General features: G+C 43.7%; 1 protein-coding gene across 4 annotated transcripts in view; it reads left to right on the forward strand.

Annotated features, from left to right (window-relative positions):
• Nucleotides 1-12,563: 12,563 nt before the first annotated feature.
• Nucleotides 12,564-22,422, forward strand: part of LOC308586007 (prominin-1-A-like) — a 32,038-nt gene continuing 22,179 nt past the window's right edge. The window contains exons 1-2 of one of the 4 annotated variants that reach the window (XM_081192209.1): nucleotides 12,564-12,703; nucleotides 14,479-14,820. In XM_081192209.1, coding sequence (XP_081048335.1) covers nucleotides 14,691-14,820 — 130 coding nt within the window. In that variant the 5' untranslated portion in view covers nucleotides 12,564-12,703; nucleotides 14,479-14,690. Of the gene's footprint in view, nucleotides 12,704-12,769; nucleotides 13,036-14,478; nucleotides 14,821-22,422 lie in introns of those variants that run through there. The other 3 variants (XM_081192212.1, XM_081192211.1, XM_081192210.1) reach the window with 3 other exon arrangements.

Raw genomic sequence — 22,422 nt, forward strand, 5'->3', positions numbered from 1 at the left:
ATTGAAGTGTACATCAACTTCTACTAATTGCATAAAATGGAAGGTCCAGGGACAATATGTCAACAGTCCATCTCACTTCTGCATCACTGCTGGAGATTGTTACTTAGGCTTTAAAATACAGGAAGGTTATTGCAATGTTTGTTTATGTATTTAGCTTATTATGCCTATTATAGGTAAGAACTGAAGTCTTTCTGAAACCCTCTGAGTTAGTACTCTGACACAGCCTCATGCCCTGCCATGTCTGCTATTCAAGAGAGTGTCACTCAGACTATGGGGAGATTAACAAACATATTGTGGCATAAGCTTTTGTGGGCCAGAACACACTTTAATGCTTGAGAACATTTGTGACAGGGCCAAAAAGGGGTTCGGTTGAGCAAAAATGCCAACAGATTCTGGTGATGTTTACTCTGAAAAAAATCCCACTTTATTTAATGAAACTTATTTTCAAATAAATGAGCATTGGATTACAGGCGTAGCTTTTCTTTTTTGCTCTGGAAACAGGCAGAGACAGCAGCAATTAAAGGAAATCAAAATATTATTTAACAAGCCTTGAGTGCATGATAGTAAGAAACTGCTTTTCTTCTAAGAGGAGTTGGTAACAAAATACCAAATGTGTTACCCAACAACTCATACAGGATACCATTAAATACTTACTAAAGATAAGGTGAACAAGCAACAGTCAATTGTGTCAGTTAATAATTCAATAATCTAACTGTAAAGTTGATAAAGGAAATCAGTACTAATAGGCTTTCATTTTTAATTATGACTTCTAGTGCTTTTATGTTATTCTGCTATCTCCTTCAACTCATTGTTCCACCAAATGCTTCCCCACAGTGCCTGCAGTTTTCACTCAAGGAGCATTTCCACACAACACCCAGGCCTTGCTCAGCGTGGCTTCCTTTTTTTTGGTTCTGCCTCTCAGCTCCTCTCAGTTGCTCTCAGCTTACTGCTAGCTGCCCTGCCTACGTGCAGCCAAGGCTGGGATTCACCAAGGCACAATCCATTATTATACGGCATGCCAGGTCAACCCAGGGTACCATATCACTCCAGCTGCAGCTTGTTGTAATCGTACAGCCTTCACCAGCCTGGTGCCCTCAGCTATTTTGGACTACAATTTGTAGTAGTAGTAGTAGTAGTAGTAGTAGTAGTAGTAGTAGTGTTGCCACCTTTGTTCTGGCAAAATATAGGACAGGGTGGGGTGGGGTGGTTGGGGGAGATTTTTCCCCATCTGGTGATGAAGTGACTTCAGACCAATCCATTGCAATCTATTGCAGCCTAACCAGACTGCCCTTCTGGAATTTGTAACACACAAACATGCGCATGAATTTTTAAATCTGTCTTCACTTGGCTACCCAGAGCTTCAATACATGACCTTTCACGGACATGCATTTGGTGAGGATGCCTGATTTGGCAGAGAGAGAAAGAGGAGACCTGAAATACAGGATATAACTGTATCAATACAGGACATAGCATTTTAAATTGAAATGCAGGATAATCCTGTATTATACAGGACAGGTGGCAAACCTAACTACAAGTCCCATCAGGCTCAGCTGAAAATGCCCCTCTGTCCCAAACAACATAGTTTCTCTGTCAGTCTTCTCCAAAGAAATGTTCCCTTTCGTTGTTGTTGTTTTAAAAAACCTAATATTAGATAATGACTTTCTATGAGGTTCAGTCTCATCACCATCTCTTTTGTATGCCACCATTCCACAGAAAAGAATTGTGCGAAGTGGTTTATGACAAAGAAAACAGGAATACATCTCAAAACCAACCAACAATTTCACAATACAGTCACAACATAATAGCCAATATAACACCATACCCAAAACCACATCAATTCAGTACTGTAAGTATAACAAGATTGTGTAGCACCCTGCTTGTGGTTAACGCTTAGCTGGAATGAAATATTCAACGCAGCAATAGAGAAATTAAAATAATTATTTATTTGTCAGACAAATAAATGAGAGGCACAGTGGTATATGGTTACCAAGCTCTGGCCTGGCCTCCTGCCATTATGGCCAGCACTTATATTCCCTTAATCCAGCCCCCTTTGCTCCTCCTTTGGCTGCCTCTGTCCAATCAGCCTGGTTGGATTTCCTATTGGCTGATTGCTATAACCAATCCTAATAGATACACCCATATCCTCCTGTCCTTATATGGAACACAAAGAGCTATATATTGTTACATCTATAAATGACAAATAAGTAGTAATATATCTTACATGTGTCTCAACAAGGAATCTTAATTACCAGGTCACCTCTTGCCCTCCTTGCCCTATTGCCTTCTAAAACAAATGGTTAATCTTAAATTTTTATCTTAAACATATGTCAAGGATCTTGAGTTTCACATCAACATTGAAAGATCTCCTTCATTTGAAGGTTTCTAAACAAATGTCTGACAACTTATATATCAAGACAGCTTGGATGGCGTCTTCCTGTCTGGCAGGGGGGCTAGGTTGGTGGCTGACTTAATTACAACTCTTACAACTATATGAAATAAGAATCTAGCATTTGTTTGCATAATTACATCTATGCCAATACACTTAATACACAACACAGGTAGCCTCTTAAAAGGAATAAGGCCCTTTGTAAAGTAGAAAAGGGACTCAGTAAAAAAAGGAACACAGTAAAAAACCGCTTTAAAAGAAACCTCTTCAGTTTACAACCCCCCCCTTCTCCAGCCAGTTGCTTTTCCCATTAGCTCTTCCCAACATTTATTGCCCTCTAACTTTCTCAGTTTAAGAAAGAAACAGCTTTAAAAAGACTTCCCAAAAATGTTTTTTTTTCTACCAGCTAGATGCTTCTCCATTTGGTCTTTAACCTTAGAAAGAAGATCTAGCTCATTTTACTGGGAGGCACATTGGTATTATTTTACTATTTACTCATTCCTAATTATATTTATCTCTGCCTTTGTTATCTTCTGTAACATGTAGGGTCAGTGTCCTTACTCAGTCTGTAATTCCAGCTTTTACGACTTTGAGAATTGTTTTCTGCTATAAATCAAGGGGGCCCCCTTGTCTAGGAGGAAAACATTGCCAGTGTTTTCTTAAGCAGCTGGTCTGCCTGGCATGAAACTTTTGAAAATCTAAGCCCTCTCTTTAATATACAAGTCCTGATCAAACATTAATAAAATGCAGGCTTATGCCTGATGCCTCATTCCCCCCTTTCAAGCTCAAGGACCTTCGTCCCAAGTGTCCTTGATAGCTTGACCTTCATCATATTCCTGAGGTAAAGCTCTGTATAGGGCCATGATATGAGGTAGAGTTTCATTTGAAACCATCTTGCTAATTGTACTTCTAAAACATGAAATGATACATGGCATCATACATAAAACCATTACCACTACCGTTAAGAAAAACAAGCAAGACAATAGTATCCCTTTGAGTCCTGTGACATTAGGTAACCAATTGGTGAGCCATCCCATATCCCATCCTTCCCATGTTTGTACTGGGACATGTGCTATATTCTCCATCTTTGTGGCCAACACACGGATTGCCTCACCATTATCTGAAATGTTAAAGCAACAGGCATTCCCTGTCAAGTTCAAGACTCCACATAGGCCTCCCTGCTTGGCAAGTACATAATCCATTCCCATTTTCAGCTGCAAAATGGCGGCTCTACTTTCATCCAACTGTTGTGCAATAAGTCTCAAACTCTGGGCCGTTGCATTGGTTACAAGTTCCACTACTGCTTGTAATCGAATTATTCTGTTTAGATTATAAATAGGATCCCGTGCCCCTTGTATGAGCTCACCAGGATTCCAGGAGGCAGGATCATAATAGGCTATAATGCGCTCTGGTGGCCAATCATCAGTACCGCTCCAACTTTGGGTACTTCCTCCTGCTATATGAGAAATATCAGCGTTTCTTCGTGTACGCTTGGCCAAATTAGTGGGCATAATCCACATTGGTGGTAATACCCATCCCAGGAAACAAGTCCCACTCCATTTGGAGGGGAGTTTCTTGTATGCCCATTCTCCACATATCCACCACAACCATCGGGTCTGAGGTTTTTGGTACGTGGAGTACAGAAGGCGAAATATCAAAAGAGGTAGAGAGTTCACAGTGCAGTATGTTAGATTGCCTTTTTCTGTCACACTTATGTTCCATACCACTTTCCATGCATGAATAAAAGGAGGTGCACAGGGCAAGGCATTCCGAGTTCGATAGGTAGTATCGTGTGCCCAGGTATTCTTAATATTATCCCAAGTATAGTGACAATGAGAAGAGCCTATCATGGTAGAATCAGCTGCATCTGATGATTTATGTACACAGAATTCCCCTTGTACAGGTATAACTCGTAATGGTTTAGTTGAGTTCCATCCGGGGAAATTCTGTATTTCTGTTTGGTGTGGTATTTCGCTTACCATACCAATGGCATCTAATGGTATCGGTAATAAGGGCATACCTCCCTCTGAATCATCTGGCCCAAGAGAGCAAACAAGGCAATTGGTCCTATTTGCAACATTGGCTACCATTTCAGCTAAACCTACCCACATATTGTGGTCATGGCGGAATCCATATTTAGTCAATTTGGTCAGATTCAAGGACCCTTCCCCTTCCCAAGGGATCAGGATTAATAATAAAATCATGTTGATGTCTAGCATATGCATTCCTTCCACAAAAGATTACCTTATTGTGATAGCAAATAAATATTAGTCCCAATATAATTCCCCCAGTGACAGAAATGGGGAACCACCAAGACCAAAACATATATCCCGAGGATCCCCAATGAGTAATATCTCTGATAATTGTTCCACAAGGGGGGGGCCATTCAATTAATTGTATAAGAGAATCTTTCCTTTCACAATCGCTGGTTCAGATGCTCCTCAAGCTTCAGGCGTGCGCAGGTCAGCCAGCTTCCAGGTTGTGGCTGCAGCAGGCCGGTCGTCTAATGTTGCCCGTGACCTAGCCCGTTCCCGGTAGGGCTAGATACAGGGGTTTTTGGAGAGAGTCAGTTTAAGAGGATTAGAGGGGTCACCTTTGCACGTCCAACTGCCTTCGGACTTCTTCAAACAGGAGTGATGAATCCAGGGGGTCACCTCAGCTACCTTCACCGCTGTTGGAGTAGAGAGCAAGACGGTGTAAGGTCCACGCCACTTAGGTGCAAGTGGATCACGTTTCCACTCTTTCACCCATACGCTATCGCCAGCCTGGAACTGATGAATCGGCTCGGCAATGCTGCACGGCGTGCGCTCGAGGGCCCACCTGTTAAGAGAAACAAAAACACGGGAGAGAGATTGCACTTGTCCCTGTGTCACATGGTCTCCTATTTGTTTAAGATCAGCTGGAATATCCTGAACAAAGGAGGGCGGTCTCCCATACAGGAGCTCAAAAGGTGACAACTTAAGTCTTTTTGTGGGTGCACACCGAACACGAAACAGTGTTATGGGTAACACATCTACCCATCCCAATCCCGTTTCCTGGGTTAATTTTGCCAATTGGGTTTTCAGAGTCCGATTCATTCTTTCAGTTTTCCCTGAACTCTGAGGCCTATAGGCTGCATGCAGTCTCCATTTCACTTGTAGGACTCGACATACTTCTTGTACTACTTGATCAATGAACGCTGGCCCATTATCACTTCCAATGCATCTAGGTAACCCAAACCTCGGGATCAATTCAGTGAGGAGTCTCTTAGTTACCTCTCGTGCCTTTTCAGTTCGGGTGGGAAAAGCTTCAACCCATCCGGTAAGAGTATCTACAAACACAAGGAGATACTTGAATCCCTTAGAAGGGACCAGCTCTGTGAAGTCCACAATTAGGCTTTCCATGGGGACATATCCCACATGTTGGATTCCAGGAGGTTGTACCGGTCCCTGCCTGGGATTGTTTTTAGCACAAAGAACACATTTCTGTGAAATGCAAGTTGCTAATTGTGATAGGTTAATAATATACAACTTCCGACTGAGACTTTCTCTGGTTGCAGTACCGCCAAGGTGAGTAGATTCATGATAATTTCTTACAATTGTGCCTGCTAGATGATGAGGTACATAAATCCTATTGTCCGGCAGGATCATCCAACCGTCCTTCACAACTGCTCCTTCCTGTTCAGCCCACTTCCTCTCTTTTAAGGGGCGGTAGTCTTGCTTCACTGCTGTGGCTAGCATTACCATCTTTTCCTTCTGCCACTTCTTCTTCTCTTGTTTCTCAGCCTCATCCCTATTCCGATAAACTCGGCGTGCAATGGCCATAATTTGGCTCATCAGCATCCCTTCCCATCCTTCTGATTTCTGAATTTTCTTACGAATGTCAGAAGCGCACTGGGCCACAAATGTAGCAGTAATCATTCTGCTGTTTTCAGGGGCTTCAGGGTCAAAAGGAGTCCATATACGATAGGCTTCTTGCAGCCTCTCTAAAAAGTCTCCTGGACTCTCATTTGGTTTCTGTTCCACTTCTGAGACTTTAGACATATTAGTGGGCTTCTGGCATGCCCTGCGGATACCTTGCACAAGCGTCTGGCGGTAAGTGGTAAGCCTGGCCAGATGAATTGCATTGTTTGGATCCCAATCCCAATTAGGATCTTCCAAGGGAAAGTTGTCTTGGAGATGACGGTCAATATTAAAAATATTTCCCACTCTGGCCTGCTCACGCAAATATATCTGTGCCTTTTCAATTATGTCTCTCCTTTCCTCAGTGGTGAACAGAGTATTCAGGAGCTGGCGGCAATCTGTCCAAGTAGGACTATGAGTATTTATTATTGAAGTCACCAAGTCCATCATAGCCTGAGGTTTTTCTGCAAAAGATGGGGTGTGTGTTTTCCAATTCATCAGATCCGTAGTTGTGAATGGAATGTACTGGAGGGTCGAAGTTCGAGGTGGCCGTGGTCCGAGTTGCCCGTTAACCAGCACAGGCTCCTCAAGTGCATCAAATACTCTTCTGAGAGGGGCTACTACGTGATCTTTCTCTTCGCTTTGCTCTAGGGGCCTCAAATCATAGGGGATGGTATTTGTCCCAAGGCGTTCTTTTAGCAGCCTTATACGCCTGGCTGTATTGCTTGCTGACCGATTAAGGTCTCCCTGTAACTTCTGTAATAATTCTCTAGGACTTGGATGTACAGGGGTTTGGGGTAGGCAATCAGTTGTTCCACTAAAAGAGACTGTAGATGGAGTTCTACTGGGACTCACAGATGGAATAACCGCTTCTGCTTGGGCTTTATTATAGGCCTCCAATGCCTCCTGAAGATATTTATCATAATCTATCAAGGAATCAAGTTCTGTGACTCCAGCCCCATTATTCATTCCACTTTCTTGCCTTGGGGTTACAACTGGTGGAGTGTTTGGATTAGGCTCCCTTCGATGTGGAGCATAGGGTGGAGGTGGAAGCAGCTCTTCCTCTGGTCCCTCAAAAATGGGTTTGAGTTTATTTGGCAAGATTCCTTTCCTAGCTTCGGCTTTTACAGCCAATAATTTGCATCGTTGGACTTTGCATTCCCTTATCCATGGAGGATTTTTATTTAATGTGCTCAGCCAGGAATCTATATATGAAAATTGTTCTGGGCACCCTCCAGTTTCTTTGGCGATGTTAGACCAAAGTTTGCTTACTAAATTTATATCAAAGGTTCCTTGAGATGGCCATTCAGTATTTTGCTTCGGCCACTCTAATTCACATAACGTTCTCAGGCGCTCTGGCGTCATTTTGACTCCATACGCCCCTGAGAAGGCTTTCTTAAAATTATTTAACATACATTCAAGAGGTGTATTTTCCCCTTTTGAACCCCCAACTCCCATTGTATGGCCCTGTGAAGTATCCACTCAGTCACTCACACACACGCTTCGTGGGTTTCCTTGCCTGGTGAAGTCGCCTTACCAGGAACCGAAGTACTGCCCACTCCACACTCAGGTCAGCTACAGATTGCTCTGTACTTTCTCACACATACAATGCGCTAGATACTTCACCACACACTACCTCCCAACTTTCCTTTCCCTACACCAGATCACCATCTGATGTACCCAACCACCTAGCGTACTCAGTTCCCACTTACTGAGACGCAGAAGTTTGATCAAGACTTCTCTTCCTCTCAATTAATTGGAGGGCCAAAAATCCCTTTGTGCACTTACCCTTGGTTGGTTCCGTTTCCCCCCGGTCCGTCGCCGCCAGTGAGCAGGGTATCAGACAGACGAGACTTCTGCGTTCCCCCTGGAAAAATTTACCAGTGCGCGCTGGGTAAGCAGTTTAGAGATCCTCTCTCTTGTACCCTGCCCATTAGGGCGAAGGGGCTGCGTTCCAGCAGACCACTTATCCGAGTCACGGGAGCACCATAAAATGTAGCACCCTGCTTGTGGTTAACGCTTAGCTGGAATGAAATATTCAACGCAGCAATAGAGAAATTAAAATAATTATTTATTTGTCAGACAAATAAATGAGAGGCACAGTGGTATATGGTTACCAAGCTCTGGCCTGGCCTCCTGCCATTATGGCCAGCACTTATATTCCCTTAATCCAGCCCCCTTTGCTCCTCCTTTGGCTGCCTCTGTCCAATCAGCCTGGTTGGATTTCCTATTGGCTGATTGCTATAACCAATCCTAATAGATACACCCATATCCTCCTGTCCTTATATGGAACACAAAGAGCTATATATTGTTACATCTATAAATGACAAATAAGTAGTAATATATCTTACATGTGTCTCAACAAGGAATCTTAATTACCAGGTCACCTCTTGCCCTCCTTGCCCTATTGCCTTCTAAAACAAATGGTTAATCTTAAATTTTTATCTTAAACATATGTCAAGGATCTTGAGTTTCACATCAACATTGAAAGATCTCCTTCATTTGAAGGTTTCTAAACAAATGTCTGACAACTTATATATCAAGACAGCTTGGATGGCGTCTTCCTGTCTGGCAGGGGGGCTAGGTTGGTGGCTGACTTAATTACAACTCTTACAACTATATGAAATAAGAATCTAGCATTTGTTTGCATAATTACATCTATGCCAATACACTTAATACACAACACAGGTAGCCTCTTAAAAGGAATAAGGCCCTTTGTAAAGTAGAAAAGGGACTCAGTAAAAAAAGGAACACAGTAAAAAACCGCTTTAAAAGAAACCTCTTCAGTTTACAACCCCCCCTTCTCCAGCCAGTTGCTTTTCCCATTAGCTCTTCCCAACATTTATTGCCCTCTAACTTTCTCAGTTTAAGAAAGAAACAGCTTTAAAAAGACTTCCCAAAAATGGTTTTTTTTTCTACCAGCTAGATGCTTCTCCATTTGGTCTTTAACCTTAGAAAGAAGATCTAGCTCATTTTACTGGGAGGCACATTGGTATTATTTTACTATTTACTCATTCCTAATTATATTTATCTCTGCCTTTGTTATCTTCTGTAACATGTAGGGTCAGTGTCCTTACTCAGTCTGTAATTCCAGCTTTTACGACTTTGAGAATTGTTTTCTGCTATAAATCAAGGGGGCCCCCTTGTCTAGGAGGAAAACATTGCCAGTGTTTTCTTAAGCAGCTGGTCTGCCTGGCATGAAACTTTTGAAAATCTAAGCCCTCTCTTTAATATACAAGTCCTGATCAAACATTAATAAAATGCAGGCTTATGCCTGATGCCTCAATTGCACTAATAACATTACATCTCCTGGCAATAGCTTTCTGGCATTGCCAAGAAAAATATTAACCAAATCACTGAACAGCAAAATCTATTTAAAGAGCCATCTTCTTCAGTCACAAGGTAAGATGTTCCATTCTAAAGTATGGTTTGTGTCCCATCATCCAGATTATGTACTTGTCTATACAAACATGTTTACCAATAAAAACCCAGAAAATATCAGCCACACAAAACTGATAAAATGGGAACTGAAATGTCAACAAGTGGTTCCTGAAGGTTCCTGAATGTTTGCTTAACATTTAAATCTCCATCTCTCCCCCTCCCCCATTTCCCAGTAGCCTGAACAATTTACCATGATGAACCACTTTAATGAGAAGTACGGTAGTGTGCCACATGCCTAAGTCTTCTTCCATAGTTTGAAAAATTTTAATTTCTGCATGCATAGCATTACACTCTTGCATTACATGCAACTATTCATCCTGAATAACTATTCCTTCCAGAGTTATTTTGTAAAGTAATCACAATCACCAAGGGCTGAACTACACAATCAGCGGACAACTTCACTATAATGGGCTTCCAATAACATTATTGGCCTGAGAGGCTTTGGAAAGCAGCAGAAAGATCTTGGTGCCTTACCGTATCCACGTCCCAGCATTCCAGGTGAGATGGCGCTTTCCTTCTGCAAGAGAACCTGGGTAAAAAATGCAGCATGAAAAAAACAAGCTTCCTCCATTGTTTGTCTTTTCTGTTTTACTGTACAGCTTTTAATTGATGCTTATTGTTTTTGTAATACTATGTAAACTTGTGAGTTCTACCTGAAAAGTAGTATACAGTGGTACCTCAGGTTAAGAACTTAATTTGTTCTGGAGGTCTGTTCTTAACCTGAAACTCTTCTTAACCTGAAGCACCACTTTAGCTAATGGGGCCTCCTGCTGCCGCTGCTGCACAATTTCTGTTCTCATCCTGAAGCAAAGTTCTTAACCCGAGGTAATATTTCTGGGTTAGCGGAATCTGTAACCTGAAGGATCTGTAACCCTTATATGAAACTCATAGCAAACCTTCCTTCAACAATGTTTTTAGATTTTGTCATTTCCCTCAATTCTGCTACCATTTGCCTTTTCTCTTTGGATACTTTCCCATAAATCACAGATGTTTTGCAAACAAATATAGGTTTCCAATTTGAAACTGGGAACAGAACAGATGATTTCTATTAATTATAGGGGTGTGTCAAAATTTAAAAAGTGTTGAAATTGTATTAATGAAAAGACAACTGACCTTTGTGCCAAAAAGTGATATACAAATAAACAATGATGACGACGGCTATACGTAGTTTCTGTCTGTTTATAAATAATTTATAGATGAAGTTGTACATAAATTTACTTACATATTTTTAAATTATTACATTTATAACCTACCTTTTTTCCAAGGAGCTGAAGGTGGTGGTGTACACCCTTCTTCCGCTCTCTTGTGAAGTAGGCTAGGCTGAGAGACAGAGCCTGGCCCAAGGTCACCCAGTGGTTTTCACGGATGAGTGGGGGTTTAAGCACTGGTCTCCTGGGTCTAAGACGACTACGACCACACGCTGGCTCTCAAATGGTAATAAATTATTACCAGAGATGGAATCCAAGGGGATGAACTGTGGAATTAAATAAACTTGAGGATGAGGGAAGGGTGAAAAGAATGATTACATTTTGATAGATTATCTTATTTTGGGAATAATAATATTAAAAGGTGGCCTGATATTTGGTAGCGGAGGCAGAAAATGCAAATGGAAGCCCTATGGTAACGTAATTAACACTTGACAACTTGGTAGCTTAAAATCCACTGTGTGAGGAAGACCCACAATTTCATGCATAATGGCAAAGACAACCCTAATAATAATGTTAATCAGATTTGGTGATCCCAACCCGAATAGCGTGGCAGCAAAATACAGCCTAGGTAAGAGTTTTTGCACGTTCAAGACACTCCCCATATTTGCAGGAGAGTGCCAGTGTTTACAAAAAGCAGACCTCCTGAAGGTAGCATATGCACGAAGCCCACAGAACAGTTGTGTGCATTCACAGTCAGTTAAAGACTTGCCTTTTGGCTCATTTGTTTCCTAGCCACTAATAACAGATCCTCTCCAGTGCTATTATTTATGATTTTAAAATAAAAACTGGTAACCCCCTTGATCATAAAATATCCGAGAGATGAACAAAAGTACATTGAGAATAAAGATCCAGAAGATACATACCCAGTACAACTTATGGATTTACACTCTTTGGAGACATTAAAATCTAGCTAGGATCGGGCAGTTTGTAATAATATTTAGTGTGTGGGTAAGAACATTATTAGGCTATTATTATAATGTCCATCCAGCGTGGTGTACAATCTTTTTTCTTCAATAATAATATAAAAATAATGTATAATGGAAGAAAATCCTTAATTACTGTATATTCAGTACAACGCTAGCTACAGATAAAACTAATAACCATTCATTTCACAAAGTGAATAGTAAAAAGAATAAAGTTTTGTGTTTAGTGTTTTATTGAAAATCGCCATTGGAAAGCTTTATTACTGTGTTTATTAGAGGGTTTTTTAATGCATTGGTTTTAACTGCATAAAAATATTTTAATAAATATAAATGAATAAAAGAGCTGGAAATGCAGAAAAACAAAGTTGCTGAGGAACCATCTTGCGCTTGGGGGAGAGACAGAAACAGTCTGGTGAGTTGGGGAAGTATCCAATTCTCCATCTGTCCGGACCTCCCGCCCTCTTCCCTTAAGCATCTAAGAGTCTCCAAAGCTCCCGAGTCTGCAAGGGGCTGCGCTCAAGAGTTTCCTGCGGGCCCCGGGCTTTGGGAGCCGGGGATGGCCTTGGGGGGCGCAGGGGTTGCGCGCGGATGTCCTGGCTTGCTCCCGGGCCGGGGAGGGGGCACGGGCAGCTGGGAGGGGCCAGAGCACCGACTGAGAGAAAGCGGCCGCAGGCGGGCCGGGGAACGGAAGGGAGGGCAGGGCGGGGACTGGAAAGGAGGTGAGGCTGTTCTCCTGGGTCCAGCCCCCTCGCTCCACGCCGAGAGAAATCCGCTATGGGCACCGGCGCCCGACGGAGCGCCCTCGCTGTAGCCTTTGCTCTCCTTCTCCCGCGCCCCCCAGTGTCCGCGAGGGGGCAGCGGCAGGTGAGGCTAATCCCCCCTTCCCCAGGCGCGCGTGGTTTGGGCGGCTTTCTGAATCCATCTGCCTCTCCCCGGCCTGAGCGCGACCAAGCGTGGGATCTCTCCGGCTGGCTGAGGGGAGGGAGTCGGAGCGCGCGCGCGCGCGCGAGGAGAAGTTGAGACTTTCCTAACTCCCTCCCGGGCGGCGGACAGTGGCGCTTGGCGGGTCGCGGGGAGGGCGAGTCCGTGCCTACCTCACAGCCGGTGCTGAGCTCCGTGGCGCCGGCGGCAGCGCCGCTTACTTCCTCCTCCTCCGTGCCGCCTCGTTGGGGCGCCGCAGGTGAGGAGACTTTTCGGTGAGAAGGACTTTCCGGGAGGAAGTGTGCGAGTTCGGTTGCTTGGAGGGTGGGACGGATGGGACGGCCAGTGTGTTTCATCCTTCTGGCAGCGCCTCTTGGTTCTGGCTGGTGTTTCCTGAGTAGGGGGCTCCTGTCTGGGATGTTAGTTCTTGGAGTGGTAGAGGCTCGAGTTTGGCGCGAAAGAGGCGCTGTTTCTGCCATGGGCTTCGTAAGGACCTGAGAAATGCTCCTGCCCCGAGTCAGGCCAGAGGCTCATCTTGTCCGGCCACCTGTTTCTGACCCCCCCCCATGATCCTGGGGCCCCCGGAAAGCTTCCACATCAGCTTTGAATCTGGAAGGGATCCTGAGGGTCACCCAGTCCAACCCCCTGCGATGCAGGGCTAAAGCTTCTGTCCTGCTTTCCTCCCTCTCCTTCCAAGTAATATTCAGAGGGACAGTATTTCCAGCCTTTAGCTAGAATAGTTTTCTACGTTCATGTGCAGTCCTCTAAAAAACACAAACGTGCTGTTGACATGATTATTTTTCTCCAATGAACTCTGTAGTTCAGGAAGGCAGAAAATAAGCACATAAAGTTGTCCCCTCCCCGCTGAATTCTACGCTGGAAAATGCATCACCTGTTGGATTTTGGTTTGTCAGGCCGGTAAATACATAGAGATCCAGTGGTGATGGTGATGATAACAAATCACTTGCCACATTCCATCTCAGAAAAGGTTTGCTAACCGAACAATTCATTTGGGTGATGCAGCTCTGCAGCCAGTGTTGTTCAAAGCATTTTGGGGGTGATCATAAAGGTAAGGTTCAAAAATGGCTTTGTTGTGCTTTAATTCTAAAGCAGCCTCCCCCAGCCTGGTGCCCTTCAGATGTTTTGGACTGCAATTCCTATCGGTTCCAGCCAGCACAGAGGCTAATGGGAGTTGTAGTCCAAAGTGTATGAAGGGCCCCAACTTGGGACAAGTTGTTAGAAAATAATGAACTCATCGACATGACTGCAACACTGGGCCCTGCTGCATCATGGTCAGTGTTTGAACTCCTGAAGTCTTCCTTTCCTTGCAGTCGTTTGCATTTTCTTGCTGTGCTCTTGCCCATATACTGTTGGCTATGGCTGAGGTTGGCAGGTAGGGCATATGCCTCCTAACCTTCTGTGCCAGCCCCCTAAGCTACTGTTTGAAGGTTATGGGGTGGCATGATTTGGCTAAAATTGGGTGAGGAGGGAGTTAAGGGCATGAGCTTGTGGATTGCATTAAGGGCCTCCTATTTTCACCTCTGTGTCCTCTGTCCTAACTCCAGAACATCCCTGTGGACTACATTATCCACCCACATCCCAACTTGGACAAGGAAGTTGGTGCTATTTCATGTCCACACCCCCCCACCACCACTGCAGTCTTTTCCTGGTTGACTTCTGAGCTGCACCAACTCACTAACACCTTTGCTTTATTGCAGGCAGGCAGTTGAGCTCCCTGGTCTGGTGGGGCAAAATTCTCAAATCCTTTGCATCCAAGGGAAGGGTGAAAAGAAACCATTGCAGAGGCCAGCTGTCCTTCTAGGGCACTGCACGGGCAGGGATTCCTGTGAAGGAAATGATCTGAAGCTCCTCAGGATCTTTCTGAGCTTGCCCAGGAACTTTGAAAGGGCCCTGCATTTCTACTACCAAGATGGCTCTGCAAAACTTCACACAACCTCAATATCACCCACAACCCACTGGCCCAAGTGGTGGTCTGCTGGACTTGTACAGTATGGTGCACTCCTTCCTAGGGATGGTACAACCCAACACCTTCCCAGCAGGTAAGTGGTATAGCAAGGCAGGTTTTGCCAGACCAGGTCTTCCCTATGATCAAGGGCTACTGTGGTACAGAATAAAATTGGGTTATGAGTCTGTGAAGGGAAAACATATCTTCTCCAAAGACTGTGATCAACAGCTTATTTTCTCCATTATGCACACAGGTCCCACTTTCCAAGCACCCACTAGGTGAATAGTCACTTATTGAACATGAGGAATTAACATCTGAACCTCGCTATACACATCACAGATTCAGATATCAGAACCGAGAGCATTTTTTCCTTCCTTGTTTGCTTGTTGGAGAGAGGGGAAACTGATGGGACAAATCAGAGTGCATTTTGCAGAGGGATTTCCTGGTTTAATTTTTGCAGGGGTGGGGGGAGTCAAAATTCAATGATCAGGAATGCGTTATATATTTCCCCATAGGAATAAATGGAGATCAATGACTTGTTATTCAAATGCTTGCCAAACAAACGATTTCAGGGAACACATTGTGTTTAGTTGGCAGGACCTGCACGTACTGAGAAGTTACCTTTGGGATAGATGTTGCAGTTGACAACTTTCCCAGGATGAGACAAGAATTGATAACTGATAAGAGGTGTGGATGGCAAACAACTTTTGAGTTTCCAGTACCTTGCTATGGCACAATACAGGGATGTACTGTCAACCTAGTGCTGGAGACAAAGGCCTGTACCCTGCAAAGTTGGTCTGTTAGTGTGTGGAGTTCCACCTGTACAGCAGGACTGCCTGTCCCCATGTATACCCACACTCTGTTCTTTAGGATTGGGGAAAACCCCAGAACAGATTTGCGAGTGTGTAGATGAGAGGGAGAGGAATTCCCATTACTCTTGTGGAAGTTATTGTACTAAGGGGATGACTTTGGATACAACCAGAAAACTGTATTTTACTATTCTAGGATGAGATATTGTGTCTTTTGCTTTTGGAGTCCATACTTGTGACAGTATGACTAAAAAGTGGGTGGAGGAGATGATGGGGCATACCGTAATTTACACATTAGTGAGTCTGGCAGATAGAAGCCACATACCATTAGCTGCTGGGTGCGTTTATTGTGCAATATTCCTTCCTCAAATGTTGAAAAAATATGAGCCAACCTTTGGAGAGTCTTCATATCTACTGAGAGAACAGCATGCAGTGCAATTCTGTGAATGTCTGTGCAGAAGTAAGCTCCAGTGAGCTTAATGGGAAATGCTCCTGTGTAAGTGGGCACAGGAATGTGGCTTTTATTTCTCTCCTTGCTCCATTTGCCTGCTTGCTTGTTTCAGGCTCCTGTGCCAATCGCCAGAACAGGTTGTTTTTAAGTGTAAAAAAAAAACTTCTTAAAGAGAAAAATAAATTGCTGAACAAATGTTTGAACAAATTCATGCAGGCACTTGAGAAAACAACACAAAAGGAAAACGGTGTCTGAAGCACAGGAGACAATAGGCACCAAGTTTATAACTACTGTGTGTGTCCTTTGAGGAGGGAAGGCAGAGGGAAGCAGCAGGCACCCTGCAGCAAAACAAAAGTCCACACCCACTCCTGTTTCTGTATACGTCTTTGTGCAGTTTAAGAGGAGCCACATAACTAACTTTCAGCCTGCCCATATGCATTTTGCATGATAAACCTCCAAGCTGTGTCATGCTTTCTAATAAATGGTGCCAGACTTTCATGTAAAACTCCAGCAGAAGGTCTTAGAGGTCTCTGGCGAGAAAATGAGAGGGAGTATCCAGAGACAGCTCTGAACATATTGGTTCCGGTGACAGAAAATACAAATGGCCCCTCACTACCAATGATTTGTTTAATTGCATCTCTGCCCATTTCACATATAATCATAGCTGTCAACTTTTCCCTTTTCTTGCGAGGAATCCTATTCGGAATAAGGGAATTTCCTTTAAAAAAGGGAAATGTTGACAGCTATGCATATAATTGCAGTTTACAGGCAGCCTTCAAATGCAGCCCCACATACAGTCCTATGCAGTAGTCAAACCTGGAAGTCACCAGAGCATGGATAACTACAGCTAAAGGCTCTCTGAGGTCAGAGCACAGGTCACCTGACACCACCAGCATGGCCTTGTCATTTAAAAATGTCCCTCATTCTCTGTGTTATATATGAATAGGAGGGAGACATGATTAAAGAAGCGTGGCAGCCTTTGCTTCATCTAGTTTGGCCTTGAGGTAGGCTGTGTTATCTGGGATAATCACGAAGAAGGCCCCGAGATTATGATTTCTTATCTTCTTGTGATGCAACTTAAAACGTTGTTGGGTCCTCTTTTTGTAGCAGTGTTTTGCATGCTGACTCATGTTCTGTTTGTGGTCAGCAACCTTAACTTCATGACCTTCCCAACAGTTACTGACTCCTTCTCCTTTAAAGACCAGACACAGACAGACTCCTAAAATCAATGATTTAGCTAGTCACAATTTAAAGGTTTGTTGTTTGTTTAGCTAGTCACAATTTAATGGTTTGTAATAGCTAGTGAGGATTGGTGCCCCTTTTGACCTTCAAACCATCAAATTGGTTAGGTATGAATAAGATCCCTGCCCTTATGGGAAAAATTGACTCACAAATTAAGACTGGCAAGAGGAACAAAGCACAAAGATACCTTTGCTGGGAAATGCTGGAGCCTTACTTCATCCACAAATTCTCCAGAAAAGCAAAGACCAGTTCCAACTCATGGATCACTTAATAAGATTTTTTTTTATTAAAAAAAGCAGATGTATACTTTTTAAAGTTTAGGTGTATGTACAGGAATACAGGTTTTCAGAATGTATTTTTGGGACAAGTGAAATGTAAAGGGGGGGGGGGAATGAACAAGGTCCAGCCTAAGAACAGCCATGCTGGATTAGTTTGAAGGTCTAGCTGGGTCTGCTTCCAAGACTGGCCATCTTGGATGCTTCAGGTAAGGGATGAAGCCAAAAGCTTCCTCTTTGTTGTTGGTCCCCATATATGGTATTCAGAGGTTTATTGCTGGGGGGGGTGTGCATTGTCAGTCCTGGGGCCACATTCCCTTCCAGGCAACCTTCCAAGGGTTGCATGCCAGTAATGGGTGTGGAAAAAGGCACACGTGGGTAGAGCAATTAATGCAAATATTACTTTTCCTAGATAAGGCTATTTTCCTAACACGCACTCACACTCTCTTTCATCCATCCAGGCAGGCAAGAGGTGTTTCCAGAGTTCAGGGGCTCATTCCAGCCAGGCAAAAGCATTAGGTCTGCAGAGGAGAGCCAACGAGGGGTGTGGCCTGGGGAGAGTTCTGACTGTGAGATAGAGAGACTTGGAGGACAACATTATGCCCCTGGGCCTGAGGTTCCCTACTCTTTGCCTCGTGGCTCTGACAAGCGAGGTTCCTTTTAGCCATTGTAGCTAATAGTGATTAAAAGATGCAATGCTTTTAAAAAGCTGTATAAGGGCTGAATGAGGTGTGCGGGGAAACATTTCATTTTCAGAATGGCTCCTAACAGCTTCTAACATGCCATTTGCTGCCATTGTTGGTGCTCCCTGCTGGGTTTATATTTGCAATGAATTATCTGCCACAGTCCCTAAATTTGGCTAATTATGGCCAGTTCAGGAACCCACCAGCCTATCTGTGAAATGATCGGTTTTATTGTCCAGATCACATATGCTACACAGCATAAGAACCAAATATCTGTCATTTTGCTGTCCCTTCACAGTTTTGAGGGATCCTTTTGGAGTACCTTACAGTCTCCTTAGGATTTTACTATGCTGAATATTTTGGCGGTCATTTGCAAATCTCATACCTGCCCTCCAGATAATTTGTGAACAAGTTAAATATTGCTTCTCACAATAGAAAGTCCTTCAGGGTGGCCTTCATGGCTTATTTCCCTCATTTGTTTATTCCCTCTGCTTTTGATTGTTTGATCACTTGCCATTCCATAAGCAGACCTGTTCTCTTATCCCATGACTGCTAAGTTTACTCAAGAGCTTTTGGTGGGAGACTCTCTCAGATGTTTGCTGGCAGTCCAGTTATGTCAACTGGATCAGTCTAATTGATCTCCATGTTTTTGTTGGCAGTCTCACATAATTATACAAAGACTGGTTAGGCAGTACTTCACTGTGCAGCACGTTTGCAACCTGAAGAGCCGGGCCTGAGCCACCCCATTAGCATGGACTTTGCCAAACTGCAGAACCCAGCCAAAAATAGACACCCCGGCATATTTTTCTGTCCTTCCATCATAAACCCCTGATGCCCTCAGTAGTGATTTTTTAAAATATACCTTTCATCAAGATTAGATGTGGCCCCTGGTGGCTGGATAAACTAGGCAGAGAATGGATTCCACAGGAAAATTGTACCCTTAAGTCCTCTGTAAGAAGTGTGGGGCAGAGGGAGTGAGGAATTGAGCTATTTTATCCCAAGGCTTGGGAGGGCAATGGGATTTAACAGGTCATCAAGGGAAGCCGAAGCAGATAGGAATTTTTTTTTTAATGGAGTTTGATGTCAGCACTCTACCCACTTTGGCAGGAATGGCACTCTTCATAGAATGCATGGGTACCAATATAACTGGTTGCAGCAAGGGAGCTGTTCCAGCTTCAGTCAATCATTAACGTCTCTTAAAAAAAAAAATCCTAAGTGATCTGATTCCCAGATGCAGAAGAGAGAAGTGTGTTTGGGGGGCAGGGAGGAGGAAGGGAAAGAATGGAGGCAAGAGAGATGGCAAATGGGACCAGGAAGGAGGAACTGGAAAGGGAAGGTGGATGTCTTGGGAGGGAGGAACAAGAAGTGCTGTCACCAAGGACTCCATGGCCCATTATACAATCACACTAAACCAAATAGTGGCTTTGCACAGATGAGCAAACATTCGGGTTACTGGAAAGAAAAGTGCAAGCTGCTTTGCTCTTCCTGCCTTCCTGCTGCAAGCTATGGTTTGTCTTAGGGTTACATCTGAACCTCACAGTTTGTCTCAATCCAGAAAAGCCACGAGCTGTAGCCAAGGCTTGTTCTGTGGCTTACCACTCGTGGCTTGTCTGGGAGGAATAAACCAGGAGCCCGGCTCACAGGTGTGAACTGTGCCACAGAGTCCTGGATGACAGCACCTCTTGTTGCAATCTTCTTTTCCGAAATCCATATGGGTCCACAGTAAGCATTATAAAGTTTTTAAAGGCTTGGTTCAGAGTCACGTCCTCAAGTTGTGTGGGGCCATTGTCCACTCTGGGCGTTCAAATATCATGAGTCAGGGTTTACACATTTTGACCTTTTATGTTCTTTTATGATGTGGTTTCTTTATTTTTGTGGTTGCATTTCCCAGCTTCTCTGGCATGAGGGCTAAAAATCGCTGCCTTTGTTGCAATACTGCTAAGAATACTGAGCCATTTATTGATGTTCTGATGATTTAATCACAGTCATATTTTCAAAGATGGCTACAGCCTGTACTTTCTTGGAGTCAGAGGAACTGGGGTTCAAGCCTAGCAGAGAGCCATACTGAAAGCCATGCCCATCCCCCCAGTTTCTCAAGAAGAGCTGCGTGCTGAATTTTCTTAGTAGCAGTTTATTTATTTATTTTTACATTTATTTATTAATTTATATACATCAAATGACCACAGGGTGATTTACAGTATAGAACATAATAAGCAATATATGTCAACACGTTACTAAATATCCATACAATTAAAAAAAAAGTTTATATACATACCAATTATTGCGTATTATGAATTGTAGTGGAGAATATATAATAGTACATAATACTTTATGAGCAAGACATACTAAGCAGTAATGTCAAATTATACACAATGTCTTCCCAGCAGTGAACATCACAACTCAACAGAGTTATTGCCTACTTATCTCAGGTGCAACTATAGAACATAGCGCATATCTAAGAACAATAGCCTCTTGATAAATATGGGAGAGGAAAACCTGCTGGATATCTAAAGTGCAGAAATAGTGTACAAACGCACATACTTTTCTGTATACAGAACTAGCTCTTAATCCCGCCTTCCCTTTCTTCTCGTTTTTCACCCTGGGATATCTTCACTTCCCTGCCTCTCTCTCAGGGGCCTTTCATCATCTATCTGATACTTTCATGGGGGTGCATACTTTGCTCCCCTAATGTTTCCCCTAAGGGAAGAAACCAAAAGGGTTCCTATCCCTTGAGGTCATCCTTATGGGGACCATCACTGGTAGCCTGCAGCCTGCCTGGTTAGTAGAGTCCAGTTTGCTTGCCTCTTTGCAGCAACAGCTAATGGACACTGCCTCATGCACTCAAATGCTGAAAGATTAGTATAAAATGTTAAACAGTCTTGGAAAGTATCCTCCGCTATAAGAGGCAGAGAGTAAGGTCTTTGAAGCTCACCGTGCTTTCCTCCCTGGAGGCACCCCTATGCTTTGTTGTTATTTTACACACTCCAAAACGGAGCCATGGGCATTGTGTGTGTGTCCTGTGCATGCAGGCCTTGGCTCCGATTTAACTTTCTGTGGTCTGGTTGTTTGCACACATTTATAAGGCCATTCTATTCAATGAAGAGAAAAGCTTCCTAACCCTCTCTGGTGTGAGGTCTGCACACACTGGTTTGTATCGGACATGTGGCAGAGACTCTTTCTCCATCCCCTCTCCTGTCTCCATACCACTCCATACTGTCAATAGAGATTCCAGTTTCCAGTCAGTCAGCTTGTCCTCAGCCAGACCTGAGCCTTGGCATAAGGTAAAGTGACCCCTGACCATTAGGTCCAGTCGTGACCGACTCTGAGGTTACGGCGCTCATCTCGCTTTATTGGCCGAGGGAGCCAGCGTACAGCTTCTGGGTCATGTGGCCAGCATGACTAAGCTGCTTCTGGTGAACCAGAGCAGCGCACAGAAATGCCGTTTACCTTCCCACCGGAGCGGTACCTATTTATCTACTTGCACTTTTGATGTGCTTTCAAACTGCTAGGTTGGCAGGAGCAGGGACCGAGCAACAGGAGCTCACCCTGTCGTGGGGATTCAAACCGCCAACCCTCTGATCGGCAAGTCCTAGGCTCTGTGGTTTAACCCACAGTGCCACACGAGTCCAGTTTCCAGTCAGTCAGCTTGTCCTTAGCCAGACCTGAGCCTTGGCATACTTCTTGTTATATTTAGATAAATATTCAGCATAAAATGGACTCTGACTTTTTGATGTTTCTGTGCTTTCCAGTGCTTTTTAATATCTTGTTGTTCTTGAAAACTCCTCGCAACTTTAGAATGAAAGCACCAGAACTAGTCGCTGTGTTTCCGTTGCACAGGAAAAGTGCTGCTGTTAATCTCCCCCCTACCGCGCCCACAACTTTTGTTAATGCAGGAACTTCCCGTTCAGTAATGCTACCCTGCAGACTAATATTTAGATCATATCCTGGTGTCATAGCCCCATAGTCTTTTGCCTCCAGCCTACGAGGCTCAACACTGCTTATTTGTGTTTATGTAATTCTGTGAATCACATCTCAATTTACTGTCAGTGCATTTTTCTTTTTCCTGGGTTTTAAATCTGATTGTGTACAATGATGAGTCTTACCTGCTAGGTGGTGATCACCCAACTTCCCTCCTTGCATAACAAAGGGAGGCATTCAACAAAGTTTTACTCAGGGTAGACCCATTGAAGTGAATGAACCTAACTTAGTCACATTTGTTCATTTCAGTAGGTAAAA

This window comes from Podarcis bocagei, assembly GCF_964188305.1.
Source record: "Podarcis bocagei genome assembly, chromosome: 4".
NCBI lineage: Eukaryota > Metazoa > Chordata > Lepidosauria > Squamata > Lacertidae > Podarcis > Podarcis bocagei.